The sequence below is a fragment of the Epinephelus fuscoguttatus genome, linkage group LG2 (assembly GCF_011397635.1).
Source record: "Epinephelus fuscoguttatus linkage group LG2, E.fuscoguttatus.final_Chr_v1".
Classification (NCBI taxonomy): domain Eukaryota; kingdom Metazoa; phylum Chordata; class Actinopteri; order Perciformes; family Serranidae; genus Epinephelus; species Epinephelus fuscoguttatus.
In genome coordinates this window covers 31101100-31124939 of record NC_064753.1, presented here as the reverse complement: position 1 = coordinate 31124939, position 23840 = coordinate 31101100, and the positions used below count along the sequence as shown (strand labels likewise).

General features: G+C 42.1%; 1 protein-coding gene across 1 annotated transcript in view; it reads right to left on the bottom strand.

Annotated features, from left to right (window-relative positions):
- Positions 1-2430: 2430 nt before the first annotated feature.
- The window catches only part of mybpc3 (myosin binding protein C3), a 47582-nt gene continuing 26172 nt past the window's right edge, over positions 2431-23840 (bottom strand). The window contains exons 16-32 of the mRNA XM_049596010.1: positions 21239-21404; positions 21053-21159; positions 20935-20964; positions 20703-20842; positions 20126-20197; positions 18514-18673; positions 17061-17165; positions 16766-16954; positions 10602-10736; positions 9995-10162; positions 9743-9831; positions 9090-9285; positions 8847-8986; positions 5820-5979; positions 5579-5715; positions 4797-4983; positions 2431-2843 (exon numbers count right to left, since the gene is read on the bottom strand). Of these exons, the coding sequence (XP_049451967.1) occupies positions 2815-2843; positions 4797-4983; positions 5579-5715; positions 5820-5979; positions 8847-8986; positions 9090-9285; positions 9743-9831; positions 9995-10162; positions 10602-10736; positions 16766-16954; positions 17061-17165; positions 18514-18673; positions 20126-20197; positions 20703-20842; positions 20935-20964; positions 21053-21159; positions 21239-21404 (2210 nt within the window). The 3' untranslated portion in view covers positions 2431-2814. The remainder of the gene's footprint in view (positions 2844-4796; positions 4984-5578; positions 5716-5819; positions 5980-8846; positions 8987-9089; positions 9286-9742; positions 9832-9994; positions 10163-10601; positions 10737-16765; positions 16955-17060; positions 17166-18513; positions 18674-20125; positions 20198-20702; positions 20843-20934; positions 20965-21052; positions 21160-21238; positions 21405-23840) is intronic.

The following is a 23840-nucleotide window of genomic DNA, read 5'->3' as shown; positions in this document are numbered from 1 at the left end:
TCAGTCTGACAGGCTGTATGGAGGCCTCATAGGGACACAGGTCATTCTTTAATCACACTGCTGGAGGTGTCTTCAGCCAGCTGTCCAGTCAAAAGAGAGTTTACTACAGTGATGAACTAGGTTTGAACAAGAACAACAAAGTGCCCAACAAACTATTTACCGAGAGCCTCTCACCCTCAGCCAGAGCTACAGGAAGTACCCTCTGCCTGTCCATTTTAGGAACTAGATACTGATTACTGTGATATAAATAAACAGTAGATTGATTACACAGGAAGGTTGGGGTAAGGATGTGATGGGTGGTTGCCTGGCAACAGTAAAAAGGTACAGCAAGCATTTTTTTTTTTGCTAGTGGCTGTCAAAAGAAAAAGAAGCAGTACTGTGTGCAGATTGCAACCAACTGAAACTTGTCCCATGTACCAAGCATGTAGAAGAACTATGGTGACAAACGCAAAATTGTGAATGGCCCTATCTGGAGCCAGTGTTTGATTTGTTCCTTCTGGGCTACTGTAGAAACAACATGTCAGACTCCGTGGAAGAGGACCCGCCTAGTATGTAGATATAAATGTGTAATTTTAAGGTAACAAAAACACAATTCTGAGTTCCAGGTGATTATATACTCATGAAAAGATGGTTATGAATATTTTATACTTCCTATCCCCCTAAATTTTACACACATATGACCTTAAAGTACATGATGATGCTAATACTTTTACCCAAGTAACATTCTGACTGCATGACTTTTAAGCGGAATTTACTTCTGCCTTTAATCGAGGCCGTAGCTACGCTGTACCCTACGCTGAAGCCTGACATGCACCTCCCCATATGTAACTACATGTCGTGGCGACACAGACCTCCTGTCTATTTTTGTAAGTTGAAACCATTTCCCTCAGTGGAAACAAAGCTTTTTTTTTTTTACCTTAATTTCACAAATAAGAAACAACAAATTGTGAAGACAATAAAGCCTACACAAAAATAGCATTTTAAGTCTTGCGTGTGATTTATCCTGGCTTCATACGAGCAGAGGAAATTTCCACTAGACGCTAGGCTAATGTATACAATGTAAAATGCCATAGGCTTGTGCTAATAACGTTAGCATGTTTTATTTGTTTGGAAAACTTGTTTAGTATCCTTGTGAGCTGCAGTGAAGCTCATTTTTGTAACGTTACCTTTGTTAAATGTTACTGTTGTTCCTGGTTTTATATGGGAAGAGGAAAAGATTGCTGGTCGCTAGGCTAATTTATACAATGTAAAATGTCATAGGCTTGTGCTAATAACATTAGCAAGTTGTATTTCTCGGGAAAATGGGTCCAGATAAAGACAAGTGTTTGTGAATGCTGCAAGTTATAGTGAAGCCAATTTGTGTACTTGTGTTTGAAATCTGCTATTAAGCCATGTTTAATGTGTGTTTGGGTGTGTTTTGAATCAACAAAACTTTACAGCACTTCACAGAAACCCTGCTGCTGACTAGTGTTTTGGAGGTGTATCTACAGAGTGACACAGACACACCACCGCACAAGTATAAATGCTCACAATGGTGTAGGGTCTGCCGCACAAGTATAAATCCCACTTAACTTGTACCACAGTGTTTCCATTTTATGACTACTTCTTCCAACACTGCTAATGTTAGCATTTAGGTACAAGCTAAGCTACGCCTCACAGAGCAGCTAGCTGCAGTTTTAGTCTTGTTAAAAGTGCAGTACAGGCATGTTGTCCACCACTGCTGGCTCCTTTTACTCATGTTGTGAGCTGTGACTTGGTGAGTGAAAAATAACCTCTGGGACTGTATAAAGGAACAGATGTGAAATTTGAGAAGTCCTGCTCAGCTTTGACACATGGAGCGTTTTCACTTGTAATTTGTAGATTTTGGTGAGGCCTTGGGTCAAAACACCTGGCAAGAGTAGAGTCACTCTGAAGTGTTCGTCATGTATGTTAATAGTGACCTGTCGACATGTACAATGGCTCACTGGATCTTTTGCAGCTGTACTTTGAGAGGGCACAGGAAATATTTACATTGAAGCCATCAAAGGAATAACTGTCAAGTGACGTGAGAGCAGCTCCCGCTCGATGAACACCACCATGTGTTCCTCTTCACTCACACGTCCTCGGCGGTAAAAGGACATCCCAGCTATTCCAGCCCTTGACACACATCCCTCTGAGGCATGCACATTAGGCACATGCCTCTCACCTTTGGCTTTAGCGAGGCTTTGTTAGAATAAAACTAAGCCCTTGACAACTCTCGTCCATTCCTCTGGACTTCTGGGCATCAGGGGCATGCTCTTTGGATTTTAGGAATACCACGGCTGCTGCAGCTATCACGATGGCAAGTTCAGGGACTGATCTCCACTTGTGCACCACTGTAACATAATGCTGCTACTTGATAATATGACTAAATGAAATCACTCACTCTGTTTTCCAAGCATTTATATTGACCTTTGTAAGCACACAAACAAATCCAAACACTTTAATCCATTCTTTTTGGATCAGCTGAAATAAATGAAAGACAAAATCATAAATTAATGTCATAAATATTTCTTCTGTCTTTATCTAATATGCATATTTACTGGACACCATTATCCCTTTATCTCTCCTCTTAGAGATGAGTGTAGGATTCAGTAATCCAGTGGTATATACGATGCTAACACAACAGTGAGGATGACGAGATTCAAGATGATTCAAGAAGAAATGGTGCACAAACACAAAATGATGTAAGCTAAACAGTTTGTGATGCAGGTGAAGAGTCTCTTGTGACACTAAACAGTCAACATGCATGAGACGAATCCATCTTCTCTTCAGTCAGCAGCTTAAAACTCTACTCTACTTCTTTTCTTCTCTAGCAATTTGAGCTGCAAGACACAAACACAAGTCAACAGTCAGAGGCCTTGGTAAGTTGAACAAACTTAATTTGGTAGCATATATTAAAAGTAAATACAAACTAAACATTTTTATACAGTGAATCCGAATTTGAGGATTTTTTTTTTGTTTGTTTTTGTAAAAAATCCAACCCAAAAAAAGTCCAACCCACAGATGCACACTGGCTAATCATTATGTAGCATTGGGCCGGCTCCGACCAGGGTCCCACAGCAACTCAGCTGTGCTCCATTGACTCTAATGCAATCGTTTCAGATTCCCTTCATTTTCAGGCTGGTTTTGTGGATTTGGAGCTAAATGTTGTGTCTGGGGCACGTCGTGTATTAATGATACTCGTTACCTGGAGAGGTTGGAAAAAGATATACGTTTCTTCCCTGTTCCAAAACCAAAATCAAACCCTGAAAAGTGTAGGGTTAGCTAGCTAGCTACTGAAGATATAGCCTACTGAATGTGTACACGTGCTGCTTTTGCTTTTTAATGATTATAACAGTGAAACAAAGACCGACCCTGCTGTACAAGTGAAGTGACATCTGCACACACTGCGATGCCACACAGCTGGTTCAATATCAGCAAAGTTTCCCTTTATATTCATTGTCTTGTGTGGCGATCAGCAGTGATGTGGTGGTTCACTTTTACACTGTGATCTGTAGCCTATAGTTCGGCTTTAGCATCTAACTATCTTTGTCTTTTTAACCTGTTGTTGCTGCTGAGTCAGTTTGACATCCTGGATATATCCTTCAAACACACACTGTAGACCCCTCTGTCTGCTTCTCTCTGGAATCACTGTTTCATTTTTCCAAAAATATGATAATATTTCTTCAGGGAGTGCAGTTAGTTACAGTGTGGGCTCCGTGCTTACTCCGACAGCTTGTCGGACCATCACAAACGGGTGGGGCCTAGCGAAAGGTCAATTGGGTCTTAACGTCAGGATAACAGGTTGATTTGAAGCATGACAGGACAAAACATTGTCAGTAAATGTTGAGAGTTTAAAGAGGGAGGGACACTCATATTGAGTTGATGAATCATGGCTTTGAAATCTAATTAAAGATATACTATGCAGGATTTTCCTAAAACCAATGTATAGATTCATGCAGAAATAATCCCTCTCAAGCATCACTTATGACCTACTAGGAATGTGTGGAAGTGTATTTATCTGCCCTCTGCTTGTATTTTCTTATTTTCTTCTTCTTTTATGTGTTTGGGACGTTTATTAGTGTGTACTAACGCCAAACCAGAGTGATTCTGGGGATAGCTTTCTCTTTTACTTTCTCTGGCAATGTGCTTGCAAATAGTAAGCGATAATCCTGCATATTATACCTTTAAAGCTTTAGAATGTAATGGCAGACATATGTTAATGCTAAGGGTGTGAATTTGACCACATGATGTTATTCTTTTATTGTTGTGTGTGTTTGTATATACTGTGGTATAAAATAGAAGAGATTCCTAAAGTTTCAACACTTAAATTTACAAGTATACAACTTTTCAGTGATCCCCAAGAAGTCATCTTGGAAAGAACTATGTCCTCTAGAAGTTGTTAGATTAGTACCAACTGAGCAACTTCACAAGGAAGACTTTTTGTTACGATATTTATTTGGGTTTGCTGTAAATTCTGCAGCTCTTGTAGGGGAATTTCTATTTTTCCTATAATCAGGAACACAGTTTTTTTCCAGGAAACTTGTTGGTAATTGGGAAACCTGTAAATCAAAGTGTTCACCATTTAACCTAATGAACATTTTTACTATATTTTCTCACATTTACACAAAGATACCCTTTTGTTGATAACAGACTGACATTTATTTATGTGGACTTCAATGGTATTTTTTAATTTTTAAGGAGGGGGAATGAGGGAAAACGGAGGATGCCACAGAAAGGATTCAGTGTCTAAGTGGGTCATAAAAAAGAAGACACATGTCCAGCAGGATACTTACGGCGAACCTCCAGTTTACACTCCACTATGTCTTCCCCACTCCCGTTGACTGCTTTGCACATATAAACTCCTCCGTCGAATGTACAGGGCTTACGGATCTCCAGCGTCAGGACACCTTGTTTACTGATCATCCGGTACTTGGCTTCATTTGAGATGTCCATCTTGTTTTTGTACCAGGTCACTTTGGGCTAATGAGGCAGGACACAGTATTACAGGTGAGACTTTTCACAATCTGCTGCACAATTAATGAGTAGAAGTCCGTTAATAACAACCGTAATCACTGGGTTTATCTGAGGGATTCTGTTTCATTGAGGACAGGGTGTTTATTACCTGCTACTAATCCTCAAATGTCTGCATGGAGAGATGTGAGTGTGTGTATGTATGAGTCAGAGCATTATAGGTATCAGTCTGTTTGTTTCATAGTATTTTTTCCTTTGCTTTCATTCTTTGTTGTTGTAGTCTACTCAGTTTTTCTGTATTTTGGGATAACACAAATATTTAAGCATGAAAGTTTGCTAACTGTATGGTTGAAAACTCAGCAAAAAGATGATAGGTGGATGTTGAGTGGATTGTTTTGCTATTTTCAAAGTCAAGGGTGAATTTCTGTGCTCACCTTTGAAGCCAACACACACTAAAAGTCCTTAATTTCTCCCTTTAACTGTGTTCATTACAGCTGAAGTCAGGACAAAATGATATTACCAAAACTGCACCCAACTGACAAGATTTTTGTTTCTGTGTGTGATTATATCTAATCGAATCATATCATGTGATAAACCTACTGACCTTTGGTATGCCTCTGACTGAGCAGCTGAGGGTCGTGCTGTATCCTGCGATGATGGAACGGTTCACCAGTGGTTGTGTGAACTTGGGAGCCTGTAAGAAGTCAAATTCCTTGTAGCTGGGCGGCTTGTAGTCAATACCTGAGGAGACAGACAGAGAGACAGGTAGGTATTGTTTTCCTCATGACATAAAATCACAACCATAACTGCTTTGTGCTAATCATATACGTGCACTCAGAGCCCACCTGTTTTCTGGATGAAGGCGCTGTCTGTTGTGTTGCAGGGGTCCACGCTAAGGCCCACCAGGTTGTTGGCGAAGACTCGGAAGACGTACTCATTCCCCATGATGAGGTCAGACACGACGCAGTTGGTTCGCCTGTACAGCTCATAGACCGTGAACCACTCCTGCATATGTATCACATAAGCATGTTTCAGATTCAGTTTTTACCACTCTAAAAATACATGCTGTACTGTTAGGTGACCATTGAATATTGATTCATATTTGATCTTTTTATACCTGACTCACTTAAATGTGACAAGACTTTCTGTATCTAGTTGGAGGGCTGTATTGCCTCTACTGAAACCTGCCCCTGATGATATAACTAAAATTTGAAACAACAAAATATAAACAACATATTAGTGATAAAGGTATAAATGCACAGTAAGGTTAATTACATCAGATTTCCTTATTTCAGAGACCCTGCAGAAAAATACCCGGCCATACACTTCTAGTGTGTCATTAGTGATGATTGAGACGGATTCATTCTGTATGATAGCTTATTTTTATTTATGTTTTAGGCAAATGCTGCATAGTAGCTGCATTCGGGGGTAGTAGCTCAGCTCATGGGGACTTGGCTTGGGAACTGGAGGGTCACCAGCTCAAGTCCCTCTCTGGACCAAATATGGAGCGTGGACAGGTAGCGGGAAAGCTGCCAGGTCACCTCCTGGGCACTGCCGAGGCGGCCCTTAGCAAGACACCGAACCCACAAGTGTTTGGGGCTCCTGTCCAAGGGCAGCACCCTCGCTCTACCATCTCTCCATTTAACGCATGTACAGGTCCTGTTTGTGCATGTGTGTGTATTTCGGGCCTGTGTGTATATGGCAACAGAATGAAAAATAAATTGAACTTCCCCTCAGGGATTAATAAAGTGTATCTTCCTCTCTTTCTTCTTCTTTATAGCAAACCTTTAAATCTATTTATTTAGGTACAAGTATGACCCTAACCCAGATTTAAACCACAGCAGCCGTTACCTCTGACATCTAACAGGTACACAGCTCATTGTTATTGGTAACATGATCATCAGAATCCCCAGGCTCGCTATAAAGAGATGCAAGTGAAATTAATTTGATCTAATAATGACTACAGTGAAACATGAGCCATCAGCCAAGCGGGGCAGAACAACAATGGCTCCGCGTCACCACACGGACAATCCAGACCAGGTCAAGGCTATGAGGATAAGATTAGGACATTCCTGGCCCGCTTCGTTCCTGGTAGCTCGAAGCGGAGAACGGTGCCAGCTGGAGGTCTTGCCAACAGGCCCATAATGCATCGCTGCTGGCCCACAGAGGAGAGTGTGTGCTTAGCATTGGCTGATTACGGTTTTATGTGTCACAGGGGAGGCTAAAATATCCCTCTGTGTCCATGCAGCATTCGTCCTCGCACATGAACAGACACACTCATTCATGATAACAGGAAGAGAGGTTTGTAAATGTGGCTTCACACGAGCTCAGTTGGTGGTGGTGGGTAAAATTAAAGGCCTGAAGTGAAGCAGTTTTCAGTGAACAAGACACAAAGAGATACAATGACAGGGAACCATTGCCTTCCTCTGAGAAGACCTCTGGATGTTATATTTTGTTGCTAGAAACTGAAACCTGACTTGAGACTGGAGTGAGGCCAGGTCAAAATGACTTTTAATTCAGTGGAGTTGGGTAGTGTCGTTGTGTCTGATACCAAAATGGATCACGGTGGACTAGTCACCAGCTGCATCATGATCATGGATCATTCACTCCTGGTAGCAAAGCAAATTCTCATGTTCACATTGCGTGGAGTTTAACTTTGTCCAACTCAGCCTCAGCTTCAACCAGTGGCAAGAAAGTATGTGTGGACGAGACATTAATTGTTGCTTGGTTTAACCAGCCAACGCTGTATGATATCAGCCATGAAAAATACAAACTGCCCCTCATGAGAGACCTGGCAGACAGTTAGTCAGGAGACAAGCATGAAACTTTAGCGAATGGGAAATGTACCATAAGCATATTTCGTTGTGTTTATTGGCAAGCTAGCTAACATTAGCTAGCTAGCTAGATTAGTGCGTGGGTCACGTCAAACACTGCCCTCATTTAGCACGAATTATTGCTTCAGCAGGTGATGGTCACTTGCTTGCATTTATTCGTGTGTGACTGTAACCTCATCCTGCACTCAGGGGCGTTTACAAAGTTCATCCAATCAAATGAGATTTTTGGTGACTAGCTAGCCACACTGGCCGTATATAACCACACTTCACTGTTTGTGGGTTGTAGAGAGATAGGAAGACGTGTGTTTGGATATCAGTGGGAAAAACCTTTGATTTTACTTCCAAAATAATGTGACTGAGGTGTAATTCATTTCTTCCTCGTCCTCTTCCTGATGAAACAATAAGGGATGTGTGTGGTCCCATCAGTCCTCCAAGCAGTGGATTCCGTTGTAGCTCAGTAGTGCGTGAAACTATAAGTCCGCCCACTTTTTAGCAGTCCAATCAAATGCAAAGGATTTGATTTGAATCCCTCTTGTAACTGTACACTGCTCAAATATTTCTGTTTCAGTACAGAAGCTAAAGATGCTCTAACTTCTGTTTCACCGGGACTTTTAGATAAATGTATTTATCCACATTGGGTTCAGGTTTTCAATCATGGGTCCAAATATTCCCCCTGTAAAGGCCGCTAATGTCAAAGTAACATAAATTCTTAGAGGGGTTTTCCTGTCTAACTGCTGCAAAGTGATTTAATTTGGATCATAATTACCGATCAACATGAGAAGCTTGTTTTCAGCTTCATTTGAATGTAATATAAAAACAGATGCAGGCTTTGTTGCTACAAGGATGGGATCTAAAATTAGAAACCTGTGATGTGGTGAAAACAACCTCATGATCAGGCAATGTGTTAAATAGCTGTGTTTCTGTTTTACTCTGATCTTTTGTATGTCATGTTGTACACGACACATGAAAAGAGATTCTTGATTTCAAGGGGACGTCCTGGTAAAAAGAAGGTAAAATGCGACGTAAAGAAAGTCTCACCATGGTCTTCTTGTCAGCTTTCTGGATGGTGTAACCAGTTATTTCACAGTTACCGTTGTCCTTAGGTGGCTTCCACTCAAGTGCCACATTGAAGCCCCAGACATCCATGATCTTCAGATCCTTGGGGGGCCCTGGGAGATCTACAGAGGAGACATATGGATCGTGAGTGAATGTCAACTACAGAAAGAGAATTTATTCCTGTTTTACTAAAAGCCAGCTCTCCATGTGTTCAGTCCTGCTCACCAACAATCTGCAGCGTGATACTTGCTTTGTCTTCCACGTTCTCAATCTGCACCTGCAGATCGTACTGTCCCGAGTGTTTTCTCTCCGTCTTGCGGATGAAGAGGATCGTATCCACTTCGCTGTTCCTCACACTGGCGAATGAGGGGTGCAGAACCTCCCCGTCTTTGCTCCATGTGACCTTTGGCCTGGGCTTACCCTGCAGGACAAAGGACAAGGTCTCAGTTTAAGATGCTACGTGTCAGGTCATTTTTTACAGATGGTTTCAGACAATGATTTTTCAAGGAAACTGTCCCTACACATCTTTGTTCCATAGTAAAAAAAATCACAACTTTTGGACGAATTACCATGAAATCTGGTACAAGTATTTCGCCTGACCTTGCGCATAGTGCCACCAACAGTCAAGAACTTTCTCTGGCCCAACATGTTGATGTTAAGTTATGCATGATGTTAGCATTTCAGCATGCTGGGTACGAACATGGCCTTTTCTCTGGCACCACTGTTAGACCAAACTTTACATCTCTTACTCAACCTCTAGCAAGGATCAAATGGTACTAAAGGTGCCTTTTGATTTTTCATAGATACCCAGATATGACAATATATACCATGAGAGTTTTGCAATATTTCAGCCAGTTTGTTAAGCAATATAAAATTACATTGAATGGAATCACAATGTTGACAGTGTCTCCAACTATCTTGATGAGAGTCTGGCGGAGATTTCTGGGGAGCCAAATTTTAGGGCGCTCTGTGAAAGAGAGAAAAAAAAGGAGGCATGATTGAAAAATGGAAGAAGCTCAAGACACGAGAACGACTTTGAACTAAGAAGAAATATTTGGCTACATGAAACACACTGGTTACAACTGAAGGAGCAGAGTGTCGTCATCAAAATCAAACATATAAATACTTACGCATAATCTCTCTGATGGTAACAGGTTGAGCCAGAGAGGCAGGAGCACTGGGACCCGCCATGTTGTAGGCCCGCACACGGAACTGCAGCTTGTCTCCGGTGGTGAGGTTTTTGACTGTCAGTGATGTGCGGTCGGTCAGACCCTGAATGGCTGGTATCCATTCATCCGCTGCGACCAGGAAACACACAAAGAGAGAAACAACAGGTCATCACAGCAAATATAATGATTCTATTATATAACTATAATACCAGTCAGTACAAACATTAATGTGATCATATTATCACCATGCTCATGGCCCACAGATAACCCTACAGACAAAGTGAGAATGTGAGAGAGGGGTGTGACATATGCGACAAGAGATGTTGCAATAACATGCTATCCATTCAGCGACAGGGTTGCCCCGCTGCCAGAGAGTTTCTCATCCTCCTTCTAACTGACAATAGTTTCTGGTAATCTGACCGTCCTGTGTGAGCTGTTTGGACATTTAAAGAGATCAGTAGCTGCTCTTCACTGTGATAAACTGATTGGTGTAAATAAACTTTGATGATACATGCTATAAAAACCCTTCCTTATCAAAAGCATGCAGGCGGGTGGCTCCAGCACTTACTGCCCTCCTTGCAGTACTCAACCCCGTAACCCTCGAGTTCAGCCGAGCCGATCCTCTCAGGCTGCCGCCACTTCAGCGAGATGGAAGTGTCACTGATGTCGTCCACGCACAGTCCGATGGGCTCACTTGTGGGGGCTGAGAGTGAGGCAGAGGGCAGATAAACGGGCTCCGTTAGTCAGTTAGAGCATTACTGAATTAAAGTCAGAATGAAGTGGATGAACCTGATCAGGACTTAGCAAATTATGCTAAGTAATTTTTTTGACACTTACTTACTTTTAATTGAACTTTTACTTACCTACGAGAAACAGAAATGCTATCAAAGCAAGTCAACGAGGCTACTAATACAGCCAGTTAGTTGATTTGTCTGATCTTTGAGCCAATCACTATGTGCCTGGCGTCTACTGTTTCTGTCAAGACAATCTTCATGTGCAGTAATTGCAAAAATAGTTGTAAAGTTCTGTAGTTGTTTTAAGGAAATCACTGGTGTTACTACATGTTTAACATTAAAAAATGTTACCAACAGGCCCGTGGTGCCTGATTGTGTGAGAAATCAGATACAGTTAACATTTAAATTAATAACAGTGATGTAAATGAGCATGTATCCAATTTAACAACAGACTGCAGGGAACAAAGACAATGTCAATTTCAGTATCAGATATTTGTGGTTGTGTTATCAGTTATCAAAACAGTCTATTAGCCTTTAAGCCTGCGTACGTCATCCTGGGAAAGATGAGCTGTCCTACTAACCTGGAGGTCACAGCAGGGCTAAACTCTAAGTGCCTGCTGTGCTTTCTCCAGCAGGGATGAGATGACATGATGTTAATTCACATTACAAGACTCTAAAAGACGTTAGCTATGTCAACATGAATTGCTTTCACCATAAAAGTGCCAGACAAACAGTGTCACAATAACTTTGAGCTGCAGAGACTAAGGCGGTTTTCACACTTGGACCTTTAACCTGAGCTCAAGGTGCACCAAAAAGTGGACTGACAGAAAAGGGACTCAGCTCTTTTTGTGTTCACATTGTCAGTTCATTTGAAAAAGGACTCAGTCCTCTTCCTATTCACACTACGGTCTATATATAATATATAGTGACATAGTTTCGTTTGTACTTTGACGTGGCACTGCAGTGTGGTTATGAAGCCTCTCGCTTTCAGATGAACTTAAAATTGGAAGGAAACATTAGTGTTTCTGTGTATTGTAGAGTGTTGCTGTTCCATGTATTCTACATTTGCTTCAGAGGGGTCTGAGTTTTTTTAGAGTGTTTACATATGCGCAGAAAATGCTGAGTCACTGCTCTGAGTCCATTTAGACAGCTGAAAAGGACCAAGTGTGAAAACAACATAAAATGCCTTGTTTTTAGGTACAAAGCAAATGATGAGTGTGAGATTTAGGACCTCTACTCTCATTTAAAGACTTTCTTATTCCTACTGTAAAACCATGGGGCTCAGTGTGAATTATGGAGAAAAGATGTATTTTTACAGCTTGTTTGAGGCAGGAATGTTGCACCATTACTCCGCCTCGCCATTTTGTATAAAATGTGCAAACTTGGAATGGGCTGCATTGTTGTTTCACCACTGAGCTGGTAGTGGAGGTAGGAACAGAGCTGAATTGATGCCTGTGTAAAATGTCCATAGACACTGACGCTGACACTGTCCATTTAAATATGGCCTCCTACTCACTGATCCCTGCTACACTAATGCTGCCACACACCATTGCTGCTGCTGGCAAAACTTTGCCTCTTCCACCCCAGCCTCCACCTCCCTAATTCAGAGTCCTAACATGGCTTTAAGCTTAAAAGGGTGTTTTATGTCTTGCTGTGGGCCCACTCTTGTACACCCAGGGGGGTTTTCTGCATCATGCTCCCTGTATTGGTTTCCATTTGCTGCAATAAATGGTTAAAGCATGTAGAGTGATTCCAAATAATATGCAGCTAGCAAAGTAACACAAGTAACAAAAAATATTTATATTAAAAAAAAAAAAAAATCACTGCTAAGACGTCCAAAATAACTTGGGCTGAGTAACAAACACATATGTTGCATGATGCAAGGTACAAGTGAAGAATCCTCCACATTGCAACAGAGAAGAACATCTCATACTTCTGCGGAAATATTTGCTCAACCATATATTTTGACGATGTTGCAACAACATGTTGACAGCATGAGGACTGACTGAAAGGTGATGAATTTAACTTGTGGCCTTGTTGTCACTGTAGGGTCAGGACTCAGTGTCACAGGACACATGCTAAATATTCAGGGCAAGGAAATGATGGTAACTCCAGACAGAGGTCAAGGGTTTCCTCAGTCATAGCAGCAGGGAATATTTCAAAAGTAGCTCAGGGTGATTTGGACGAAGGTGCAGAGTGCAAAGCAGAGATCTTATTAAGATGTGTTTGATAAGCAAATACACATTATGGGACATCTGCAACACCAACAGCATGATAATTAAACTGATCTTAACACTTTCAAACATGTACACTGAAAAATAAGAGGCTGGAATATGTAGGTAATTTTCCCACTCATTAACAAAATTAAGTTTTGTTTCTTTTTCTAAAACCTACATGATAGTCCAACATCTAAAAGAAATGAATACTACCAACAGGTTCCGGCTCTGGCTCCGGTTCAGGAGCAGGAACAGGCTCTGCAGGGGTCTCCTCTGCCGGGGGAGCATCGCCCGCCTCTGCAGGGGGAGCACTTTCTGCTGGTGGTGTCTCATTCTCAGCTGGAGCTCCCTCTTCCCCGCTGGGGGCTGCCTCTGCAGGAGCGGCTGGTGCTGATGGTTCGCTACTGGCTTCTGGTTCCTGTTCTACCGCAGGAGGTGGAGGCGTCTCTGTCTCAGGCTTGCTGGCTTCCACCTCTGGTGGTGCCTCCACTGGGGCAGGTTTCTGTTCTTCCACAGGTTTCTGTTCTTCCACTGGTTTCTTTTCCTCCACCTGCTTCTTCTCCGCTGTCTTTGGAAGTTTAGGCTTTGTCATCCTCTCTCAGTGTGTCACAGTCCTGCTGCCGATCAGAGCTAATGGTTATATGTGTCCTCCTCTGCTGTCAGATGCTCTGCTCTTAGCTATGCTCTCATTCTCTCTCGCACACACACACACACACACACACACACACACACACACACACACACACACACACACACGTGAAGCCTCCTGTTCTCTTTGCTGTAGTGACAACAATGCTTCCTTCGGAGCAGCCTCCACAGTAGCATGAACCCCTCTGTGTTTAGCAGCTGGTCCAAGCAGAGACGAGCACTTCCAGGCCATTATTTATAGAGAGGAATTCCATGGATAGTTTCCTAATCGGCTGTCTTACAAGCAAGTGGCCATCTGGATACAATGATGTTCCCTCTTAAATCAACAGGTGGAGAACGAGATGGTGGTTTAAAGAATCAGCGATGGACTAACGGTCAATCCGAGCTTGAGCCCCTGCCTTATAGGATACTATCAGGGTAGTAAGGTAGTATGTCTCACTGCACTGGTCTCAGACCTCTGGATCACCACACACATCTCTGATAAGTTCAACAGTTCATATGCAATAAAGTAAAACAAAATGGCAATCAGATTATCAGGCTAACATCTTATCTTTTTCTCCTCATGTCTCTATGTTCAGTCCCATCATGAAGAATGTCCAGCTGTTACATATTTACTGTCCCCTGCTGCATAGCATACTTTTTTTTTTTAAGTGTTTACAACATTCATGCGAAGAATATACATACAAACATTATAGACAAGAAAGTAGAGAAGCACAGTGGAGCCTGAGTGTGTGATCAACAGTTGACAAGAACAGCTTAAAAGGCCTAAAGCCCTTAAAAAGTGGCTTCATATTTTAAGTGTCATGTGATATGGATAATGTTGTATTTGTTCAGTGCGGTTCAGACTTTACATGGCTGCAATGCTGTGAAAGCTATGGTGAAAGGGAAAGGTTCTATGAATGCAACCACTGCATTTTTTTAGTGCTTTTATAGTACCTAAAGTCATATCATTCACGCATGCACACTCAAACACTGATGGCAGTGGAGCGATCACACAAGGTACTGGAAGCGGGTCTCCATTTTACACATCAAAGTCTGTTTACAAGCCTTTTGGAGTACTACTGCGTATGTGAGAAAGGTTGCATAAAGCATTTTGTGACTCCAGAGGGAACTATTTGAATTGCCTCAAGTAAAGTCACTTGAGTCAGCATCAGTTAGGGCTGAAGACTACATGACTGAAAATTTGAAATAAGTCTTGATGTCGAGCAAAGCCTGATTTATAGTAAGGCGCTCGACACTTGATGAGTGTCGCTTGACAGAATTTTTGATGGGAAAAAGTGTCCCTTGACAAATGGAGAACTTTGTTATGTCACGGACAATGTGATATTTTGTTGCATGATGTGACCAGTGTTACTGTCGTTGCTATGGAAGAGCTAGTTTTCAATCCACACTGACTCCAACCTGCATTCAGTGTCAAGCAGCTGTCTGTTGAAACTGAGAGGACAGCGGCCGGCTAAACTGCCTTCACCAGGCCGCTTCACGGGGAAAAATCAACAGTGTTTGTAGTTATTGATTCACTGATTTCATTTCCCAGGGAATCATGGGAGCTGGTCCATCAATGACTATGCGGTTCATGAATGAAAAAATAAATATACAATGGGATACTTGGGTGATTTTTATGAGCTGTCTATGCAGATTACTAAACATGATAGAAATAGACTCAGACCATAAAAAACACCAGAGGATTCTGGAGACGACTTAAAACCCTTCGCTGAAGCATAAATGAAAAAAATCAGGTGACTGTTTAATATTTGTCGAGAGACACATTTCAAAAGCGTGAATGGCCCAACGATAAATCAGACTTTAGAAAGAAAAGAGCGAAGTGAGCTTATCAAATGTCTGTAGCCCGCTCTTCATCTCTGCTTGAGACTAATGGCTAGGGACTGCACAAGCGGCCACTAGTCTAACACACCTGAATCTCTGACCTAAGCTACAGCGGTCAGGTTGCATTGTGGGTATTGTAGACACCAGGTTTTAACAACAGAAAAGAATGCATGAAATAAAAAAGATGATATCTCTGCACGTGCTACATCAAATCCTTTCTGGAGCTGCCAGTCTAGAGTCTGAGAATGTTAACCTGTGTGAGTGCTATGCTTAATTGGTGGAGTTCACTTTTAACCATCAGGACGAAGCAGAGCTAAAAAATGAAACCAACATGAGAAGGGCCAAAAACTGCAATTCCTCTAATGGCCACTTGAGGCTGCCTCCAGAAGCAAGTCTATCCCTATAGACCCCCATGTTCAATGTCCAACTCACAATAGAAATAAACATGTTTACAGCCTGGTACAAAAAAAAAAACAAAAACGGTTTTGGTCTCTTTAGCTTATGCATAATAAAGGGTGTGGCTGCTTTGAGTGACAGACTGTCTGTGGAAAGTATCCTCAGGTTCTCAGTCAAATCTACCTGCTCCTCCACAGCTCCAGCCTCTCGTAACTTGGCTCCAAAAAAAACCAAGATGGCGACGACCAAAATGTCAAACTCAAGGAGTCCACAAACCAGTGGGTGACATCACAGTGGCTACACCATTATTTTTATACAGTCTATGGTATAGACCAATAATGGTCCGGTGTCCTGCCCAAGGACACTTAGACACGCGGACGGGAGGAGCCAAGGATCGAATCACCATCCCTGCTTTGGTGTGTTACTTACTCATCATCTGGTCCACGTGTTGGTGATGCAATTGACACACACACACACACCACCTCATGACTGACATTACTCAGATCACGTACATGTGCAACCTATATTTTTGTTACACAGACAATCCACAGACTTCTTGGATTACAACAAACATACAGCAAACATGACCCTCTGCTGTCATGACTACAAATCAACCAGGCCCCATGACTGGAGTGAAACCTTAGACTGAGCAGAACAGGCATGACACAACCCCGCGTCATAAAAAGACAGACCTGTCAATCTTACACTGTCTACTATTGCAGACCATCATGATACTGTAGTGTGGCGAGGGTTCGGTTTTCATTTAATCTACAAATAGATGCTTGATTTCTATTATGGAAGAGTTTCACCAATAAACAGCTCCTTTCAGATGAGTGGAGCAAATGTCTGAAAATGATTTATTGAATGCAACAAGTGAGATGAAAGCTGGTATGAATCGGTTGGTAAAAACTCACCGACTGGCACAAAAGGCTGTGAAGCCGGACTATGAGTTGACATGCCGATGCTGTTGACAGCATAGACTCGCATCTCGTACTCCATCCCTTCAATCATCCGCTTGGCTTCATAGGTTGTGTCAGGATAAGGGTCAAAGTTCAGTCTCATCCACCTGTAGCTCCTCTTCTTCTTTCTCTCCACCACATAGCCTGAAAATGTAAATGCTCTTGTTATCCACTCTGCTTATTGGAACAATAAAGGGGGAGAAGACTTCCAAATAATTTGAGCATGTGAAGCATTTTGATATGTTTTTACCGATAATTGGCTGTCCACCATCAAACGCAGGGGGGTTCCACTGGACCACACAGGAGTCCTCTCCCACGCTGAGGATTCTGGGAGCCTGGGGAGGATCTGGAACATCTGGAGGAAAACAGGACTCGTGTTAAAAAAAACCCCCACAAAACGTGTACATCAACATGAACAGATCAACAGTTGTTGGAATAGAATCAGTTTGACGTCTCATACTTGCAGCTTAATGACTATGTGAAGTGATCTTGCTACTTTGATTGCGACTTTATGAGTGTAACATGTATTTGGCAGTGCTAATCAAGTGAAAATCAAGTTTTTCACCTGATTATCACCACAATAGTGCAAATAGGCAGACAGGAGCAATAAATTAAATTAATAGTAAAAGAGAGCACATCTTATAAAAATAGTAGCGTTCCCTGATACAGTCATTCTGTGTTCATTGCCTGTATGGCACAGGGAATAAAGGACTTCTTACATGTGTTCCGACTAGCTCTAGGGACCCTAAATGGACGCCCAGACAGGAGCAGCTCAAACTGCGAGTGTAATGTGAGGCATTGGCAATTATGTGTTTAGCCTTCCTACGTACAGCATTGTCAAATATATTGCTGAGTTGTTTCTGTGACTTGCCAATCACCTTCCCTGCAGTGTTGACAGTGACGGGGGGCTTGTTTTTGCTCCTTGCACTCAGGTTGCCGTACCATGCTGCAGTGTTAAATGATGAAAATGCTTTCAACCAGGCTTTTGTGTGCTTTTTCAAGTAGGTGCTAGCAAACACAGAAGCTCTTCAGCTTCCTGATTGGCTCTCTTGAGGATGCTTTCTTAGTTTCCATTAAAAGGTGATGTCTGATCAATAATTGTGCCCAAGTACTTAAATTGTTGCACTTTTTCTACAGGCTGGTTATTGAGTATGACAGGGAGAATATGACTGGTTGGTTTTGTTGAACTTTGAAATTCTTTTGTGTTGGCTACAGTCATCTCCAGTTTACTTGCCTGACACCAGACCTGAAGAGCAGTGGCCGGCTAAAGTAAGCCTCCTCATTCATGGCATAATCTTCCAACAGCAGATCAACCAGAGCCATATCATCCGCACATTTAAACAGCCTGACAATATTGCTGTGGGCAGTAATTTCATTTGTATACATGGAAAACAGTAGTGGTGACAGCACACAGCCCTGCGGTGTCCCAGTATTTAAAACAGGCCCATCTGAGTAGACCCCAAGAAGGCATGAAGGGATTTTTTTAAGGGTTTAAATCAATGCCTGGAGAGGAATTTTAAGGCTAGTCCACAGGGACTTGGGTTGGGAACCGGAGGGTCGCCTGTTCAAGTCCCCGTCTGGACCAAATATGGAGCGTGGACTGGTGGCTGGAGAGGTGCCAGTGAAAAAAATGAATTTCCCCTCTGGGGATTAATACAGTATATTAAAAAAAAAAGAAAAAGAATGGGGTAGTTTAGTCTTACCGACGACTTTCACATTGATATCTGCTGTGTCCTCCCCAGCGGGGTTTCGAACCACAACAGAGTAGCTTCCCTCGTCCTGCCTCTCCGTCCCCTCGATGGTGAAGATACAGTGTCCTTTGGTGGTTTCAACATGGACCCTACCGTCTGACTCTGTGAGGACCTGAAGTACACAGCAAGGACCACAGCAGAGTTACTGGCTCTAAAATGACTGATATTTCAGTTTCACTTTCTCTAGGGTAAAGACGCTGCTACAGTTCATTAACATCATGCCACATGTGGAGAGCTGATAAACACAACACATTACAGCACAAAGTTCCTCAAAGTATTTGGGCAAATCATGCTTTTCAAAGCAGATAACACATAGTTGAATTGAACACACAACTCCAGATGTCCAGATGTATTCCAGCATACAATCCAGTCACACAAAAGCATACTTACTGCCCAGTCTCCTCTGACCTGTGTCTGTCTGTGGGAAGATTCAGAACATGCTCTTACCTTATTGACATGGACCGACACTGACCACATGCAGTTTTTTTTCTTACCATTGTCTTAGTTTTTTTCCACGCATCTTCCCATGTTTTTGTGTCTAAGTGACTAATGGGAAAAACAACTTTTGAGATCATTGCATTATGAGCTGCAAAACGGGCTGCAATCTTCGGGGGAATAGAGCACCAACAATGTACGTTAAAGTCAATTTAAGTGCTTGTTTTTGCCACTTACAGGGTCAGAATGCTGTTATAAGTGGGAAAGACAGAGAAATAAAACATTTTTCTTTACCCTTCACTTGATCTGGTCTGTTTGTCATGTGTCTAACCAAGGACAAGTCTCATTCTGAAATTAAGTAAGGAGTTAAGCTGTTGCAGGAAGACATTAACAAATAGACTGAAGCAAGCAAAAGGTAAAGAAAAATGTTTTACTTCTCTGTAGGGATTCTTCCCATAATGCTGCCAGACATTTATAATAATAATTTGAGTCTGTCAGCAGTAAAAACAAGCTATTTTAGTGGATGTACATTGACACTGTGTCACTGGATTGGAGTATGTTTTGCCAATGCCAGCTGCAGCCCTCTCGCTCAATACTGGACCAATTTCAAAAATAGTTTTTCCCATTAGTCACTTAGACACAAAAACATAGGAAAATAGCATCTAGGTTGAAAAATACCGAAAGATTTCTTAAATGCTGTGTAAACTAAGACAAAAAAGCAAAATGCATGTACATCGATAGCCACTGGAGAAGCTGCTTTTCATGTATCTGCATGTTTGTTTCCGCTGCAGCCTGTTCTGTCTCTGTAAAGCATCAAATCAATATAACTCACAACCTATTCAGTCAAGTAGCTGCATGATCAATGTTTTTGTGTTTTGAACTCAAGGGGTGACAAGTTTACATAGGATAACATGCACACAGACAGGGACTTCTCCACTGGCTACACATGTACGTCCAGTACACTACAAGTGAGTCTGTTGTTGTCTTGACTTAGAGTCAGTGACAAAGCGGCTGAAAGCTTGTTGACAGAGGCACACATGGGTTGGAAAGCAATGCTGTTGACATACTGACATGGATTTTAGCCTGCTTACAAACAGGCATTTATCCGTACGGGGACAAACACACTTACATCCCCATCCTTCAGGGTCCAAGAGGATGTCGGCTCTCCTTTCCCTTCTCCGTCAGGTTTTACAGAACTAGCCTACATTTGAGCAGAGCAAAGCGGTAAAAGCCGAAGAGAACAGAGAGAGCGTGTGAACCTCTCTTTCTCTTCAACTCAAACATGAGGCACACAGGTTATTGGGATAATTGAATTAAGCTGTTAGTGGCATCGTACTGATTCAGCTTAGTTAAAATATCAAATCCTAGTATCCCAGCCACATTTATTAGCAGGGAGGAATGAATTAGTTATGACATCAGTGTGTCTGTAAAGATAACCTGTGCCACTAAGGAAAGCTGTAAATAGAATATAATCTCTTCAGCTTGTATTACATTTAAACTGCGCTACATATTGTTTATATATGCTGCAATCTGTCTGAATTTTGCAGCAGTAGCGATACTTTTAAGGATATTTTTAAAAGTGAATGAGGAGCTGCTTTCTTAGCAAGCGTCAGATTTCAGACCTTACTCACTGTGCTCTGGATGGATGGCATGGTAGATGTCAGATGATGGGTTTGTAGCTGATTAAAAACACACATCTGTTTTACCTTCTCTCCTTTGGTCCAGACCACTGTGGGAGCAGGGTCTCCAGTGATGGGGACATCCAGACGCAGTTTGTTGCCAGCCACCACCACGATGGTTGAATCGGCAGTGCGACCCAAACAGTCCAGGTGGATCTTGGGAGGATCTTAGAGCGAGAGAGAAATGGTTAAAATGAACAGAAATTTGCGCTTTAGCTGCTTTAGTCTGCCCATTACTATGAGAGTGAGTTAGTGGTACCTTGGCGTGGCACATAGTCGATCTTCACCTCTGGGAAAACAAGGAAGTGAGAAATTTGTTGGTGAAATTTAGCTTGTGAAACCATGGTTAATTTTGAAGTGCAAAAGGTAAATATTACCCAAGAAATTGAGTTTAGCAGAAAGGTTGAAAGCATGTCCATCTGGCACAAAAGTGTAGTCTGCCTCGTCCTCTGGTTTGACATCATCAATGGTCAGTTTGTGGATCCTAAAAAGATCAAAGTTTTTCAGTTCAGCTCACAGTGTCGTGGGATATATGCAGCATATTCGTGTAAAAGCGTCCTCACCTGCCAATATGTGAGATATTTATTCTGGCGTCAGGCTGAACGACTACACCGTTCTTGTACCAGGTTCCCCTCACGTTCTCATCAGACACCTCGCACTTAAACATCGCCTGGTCCTTTGCCTTCACTGTGAGGTCTGCGATGTTCTGGTAGACCTCCAGCTGTTTCTCTGCATAGTCAAAAAAACACAAGCTCAGACGGCAGAAAACGGAAACAGTCGAGGCCTTCAGACTTCAGAGGAGGTGCTACTGTACGAGACGGTGAAATAAGATGCAATAAGAGGATGATGATAATGTGATAAAAATGTTGATGCATTGTATGCGAGGATAATATAGTAATAATGTGTTTGAGCGTGAGGTGTTCATTATGCCTTTGTGTGTTGTAGCTTAGCAACAGGCACAGGGGGAATAGTTAATTGGATTTAGGGTAGAAAATAAAGTGGGAGGATATGAAGACCAGATGCAGGAGCTTCAGGCTATTACTGTATATCATGAGAAATAACATACACAGGAGTTCTTGAAGATATCCCAAAGAGATTGTTATCTGGACGAGATAACTCACACCACGCTGCTTGTAAAGGTTACAGGCGTTTCACGTCAGCTTGCTGCCAGGGACAGCAAATAAGGTGGGAATAATGGCACTATAATGGGGGTACTGCTGTGGACCGAGATGTTGGACACACACACATATGGTATATCACACATACACACGAATATATATGCAAAAGTGGGGATATATATTCAATATATAGCCAGGACTACATTACAGCTTCTAGAAGAAAAGGTCAGATTATAACCAAACACTGAGGGCTGTCATGTGATGATTTAAAGACTGGTACTAAGATGAAATGGTTACTGGGTGGTAAAAAGGAGGGTAAACTAGAGATTGGGGTTTTTATTTTGCCTACGTCCATGTATGGATGAGTTTGAACCGTCCCCATCCATCGTTTTAAGATCACCTGTGGATTGAAATTAGGCATATTTATCCACCTGAAACCACCTGCACAACATGCCATGTCTTAAATGCTTAAAAATCAGACTTACAAAATTCTGAGGGGCCCAGTGTAGATCTGTCATCAGCATCTCGGGGCTGTGAGGAAAAGCTAGCATCTAGTAATAAAACATACCTTTAAACCACAACTTTCTCTCAAAAAATTTTAGACTTCGATTGAAGGTTTTCCCCCAAAATACAGATTTTCTAATCAAATAAAAGATGAAGTTTCTGCAGCTGTTTACTGAGTATCAAAAAGATTTGTCATTTTAAGCATCAACATGGTAATTTTCTGTTTAAAGTATTGAAATTTCAGGTTTTATTTTGCTTTTAGTTATACATGATGATATAGCAGATTGAGGTGTGATATTAAGGCCCTGTCAACATGTGTACAGACATTTTTATGAACATGTATTTTCCTCTGGGTTTAAGTTTGTGGTAAGTTTTTGGTCACTAAAATGAAGATTTTTATGACACCTTATAAGGCACAGGTTGATCAAACCTCTCGTCTCGATGTGTAAAACGGAGTGTTTGGGAAACAACAACATCATTTCCTCAATTCATGCATGCCCATTGTAGTTTTGTCCATCTATTCATTTTTATCCGCTTATCCAGGGCCAAGTTCCCCAGACATCCTTTTTTCCCAGCAACACTTTCCAGCTCCTCCTGGGGGACCCCAAGGTGTTCCCAGGTCAGACGAGATATGTAATCCCTCCAGTGTGTTCTGGGTCTGCCCCAGGGTGTCCTATTAGTGGGATGTGACCGGAACACCTCTAACGGGAGGCGCCCAGGAGGCATCCTGATCAGGTGCCCGAACCACCTCAACTGACCCATTTCAACGCGAGGGAGCAGCGACTCTACTCCGAGCTCCCTCCCTGGCAGACTGGCTTGTCGCTTTGTATAATGACTATATGCTAGAAACAACAATAATAGACTACCGGTTTGCTAAAGTTTTGTTGGCATTCTTTGGTCTAATGATTACTTTACACTTAAATTCTATACAAAGTGTTGCTGCTTCACGGATGAACAGAGGCGTTTGCTGCACCGGATGTTTTTGTTCCACCCCAGCATCCGTCGTTTAGAGTTGTCTAGAAAGAAGCAGATGGTGGAACACTTTCTCAGAGGTGGATTGTTGTCGATAAGGAGTGTAAGAAAAAAGTTTGCATGTCCAGAGCACCACTCAATGTTTGAGTGAGCTCCTTCATCCTTATATCAAATGGGAATCAAAGGTAATGTTAGCCTGTACTCTAATGAGGGAAGGCTGCTTAAGACCTCTGACATCAGAGAGCGTTGTCTTTGCGTTCTTGTGTGGACAGAGATAATTTGTGAAACAGAGAGCCGTTTTCAAAAATATCTGCATTCGTGTAGACAGGGCCTAAATCAACTCAACAAAAACAACAAAACAGAAAAACAAAGGCCAGACAGATAAAGCAGGTCACTGTGTCCTTCAGGTGAAATATGGTCTACGTTTTCTAACTTTAGCTGGCATGTAGACTTCCGTTGCTGCAGTAACCTTGGCAGAATAACGTGGGCAAATATAGACAGCATGCCACAAGTGGCAAGGCAAGTACTGGTTGGGTATGAGAATGTACACTTGGAGCGTTCATCACTGACA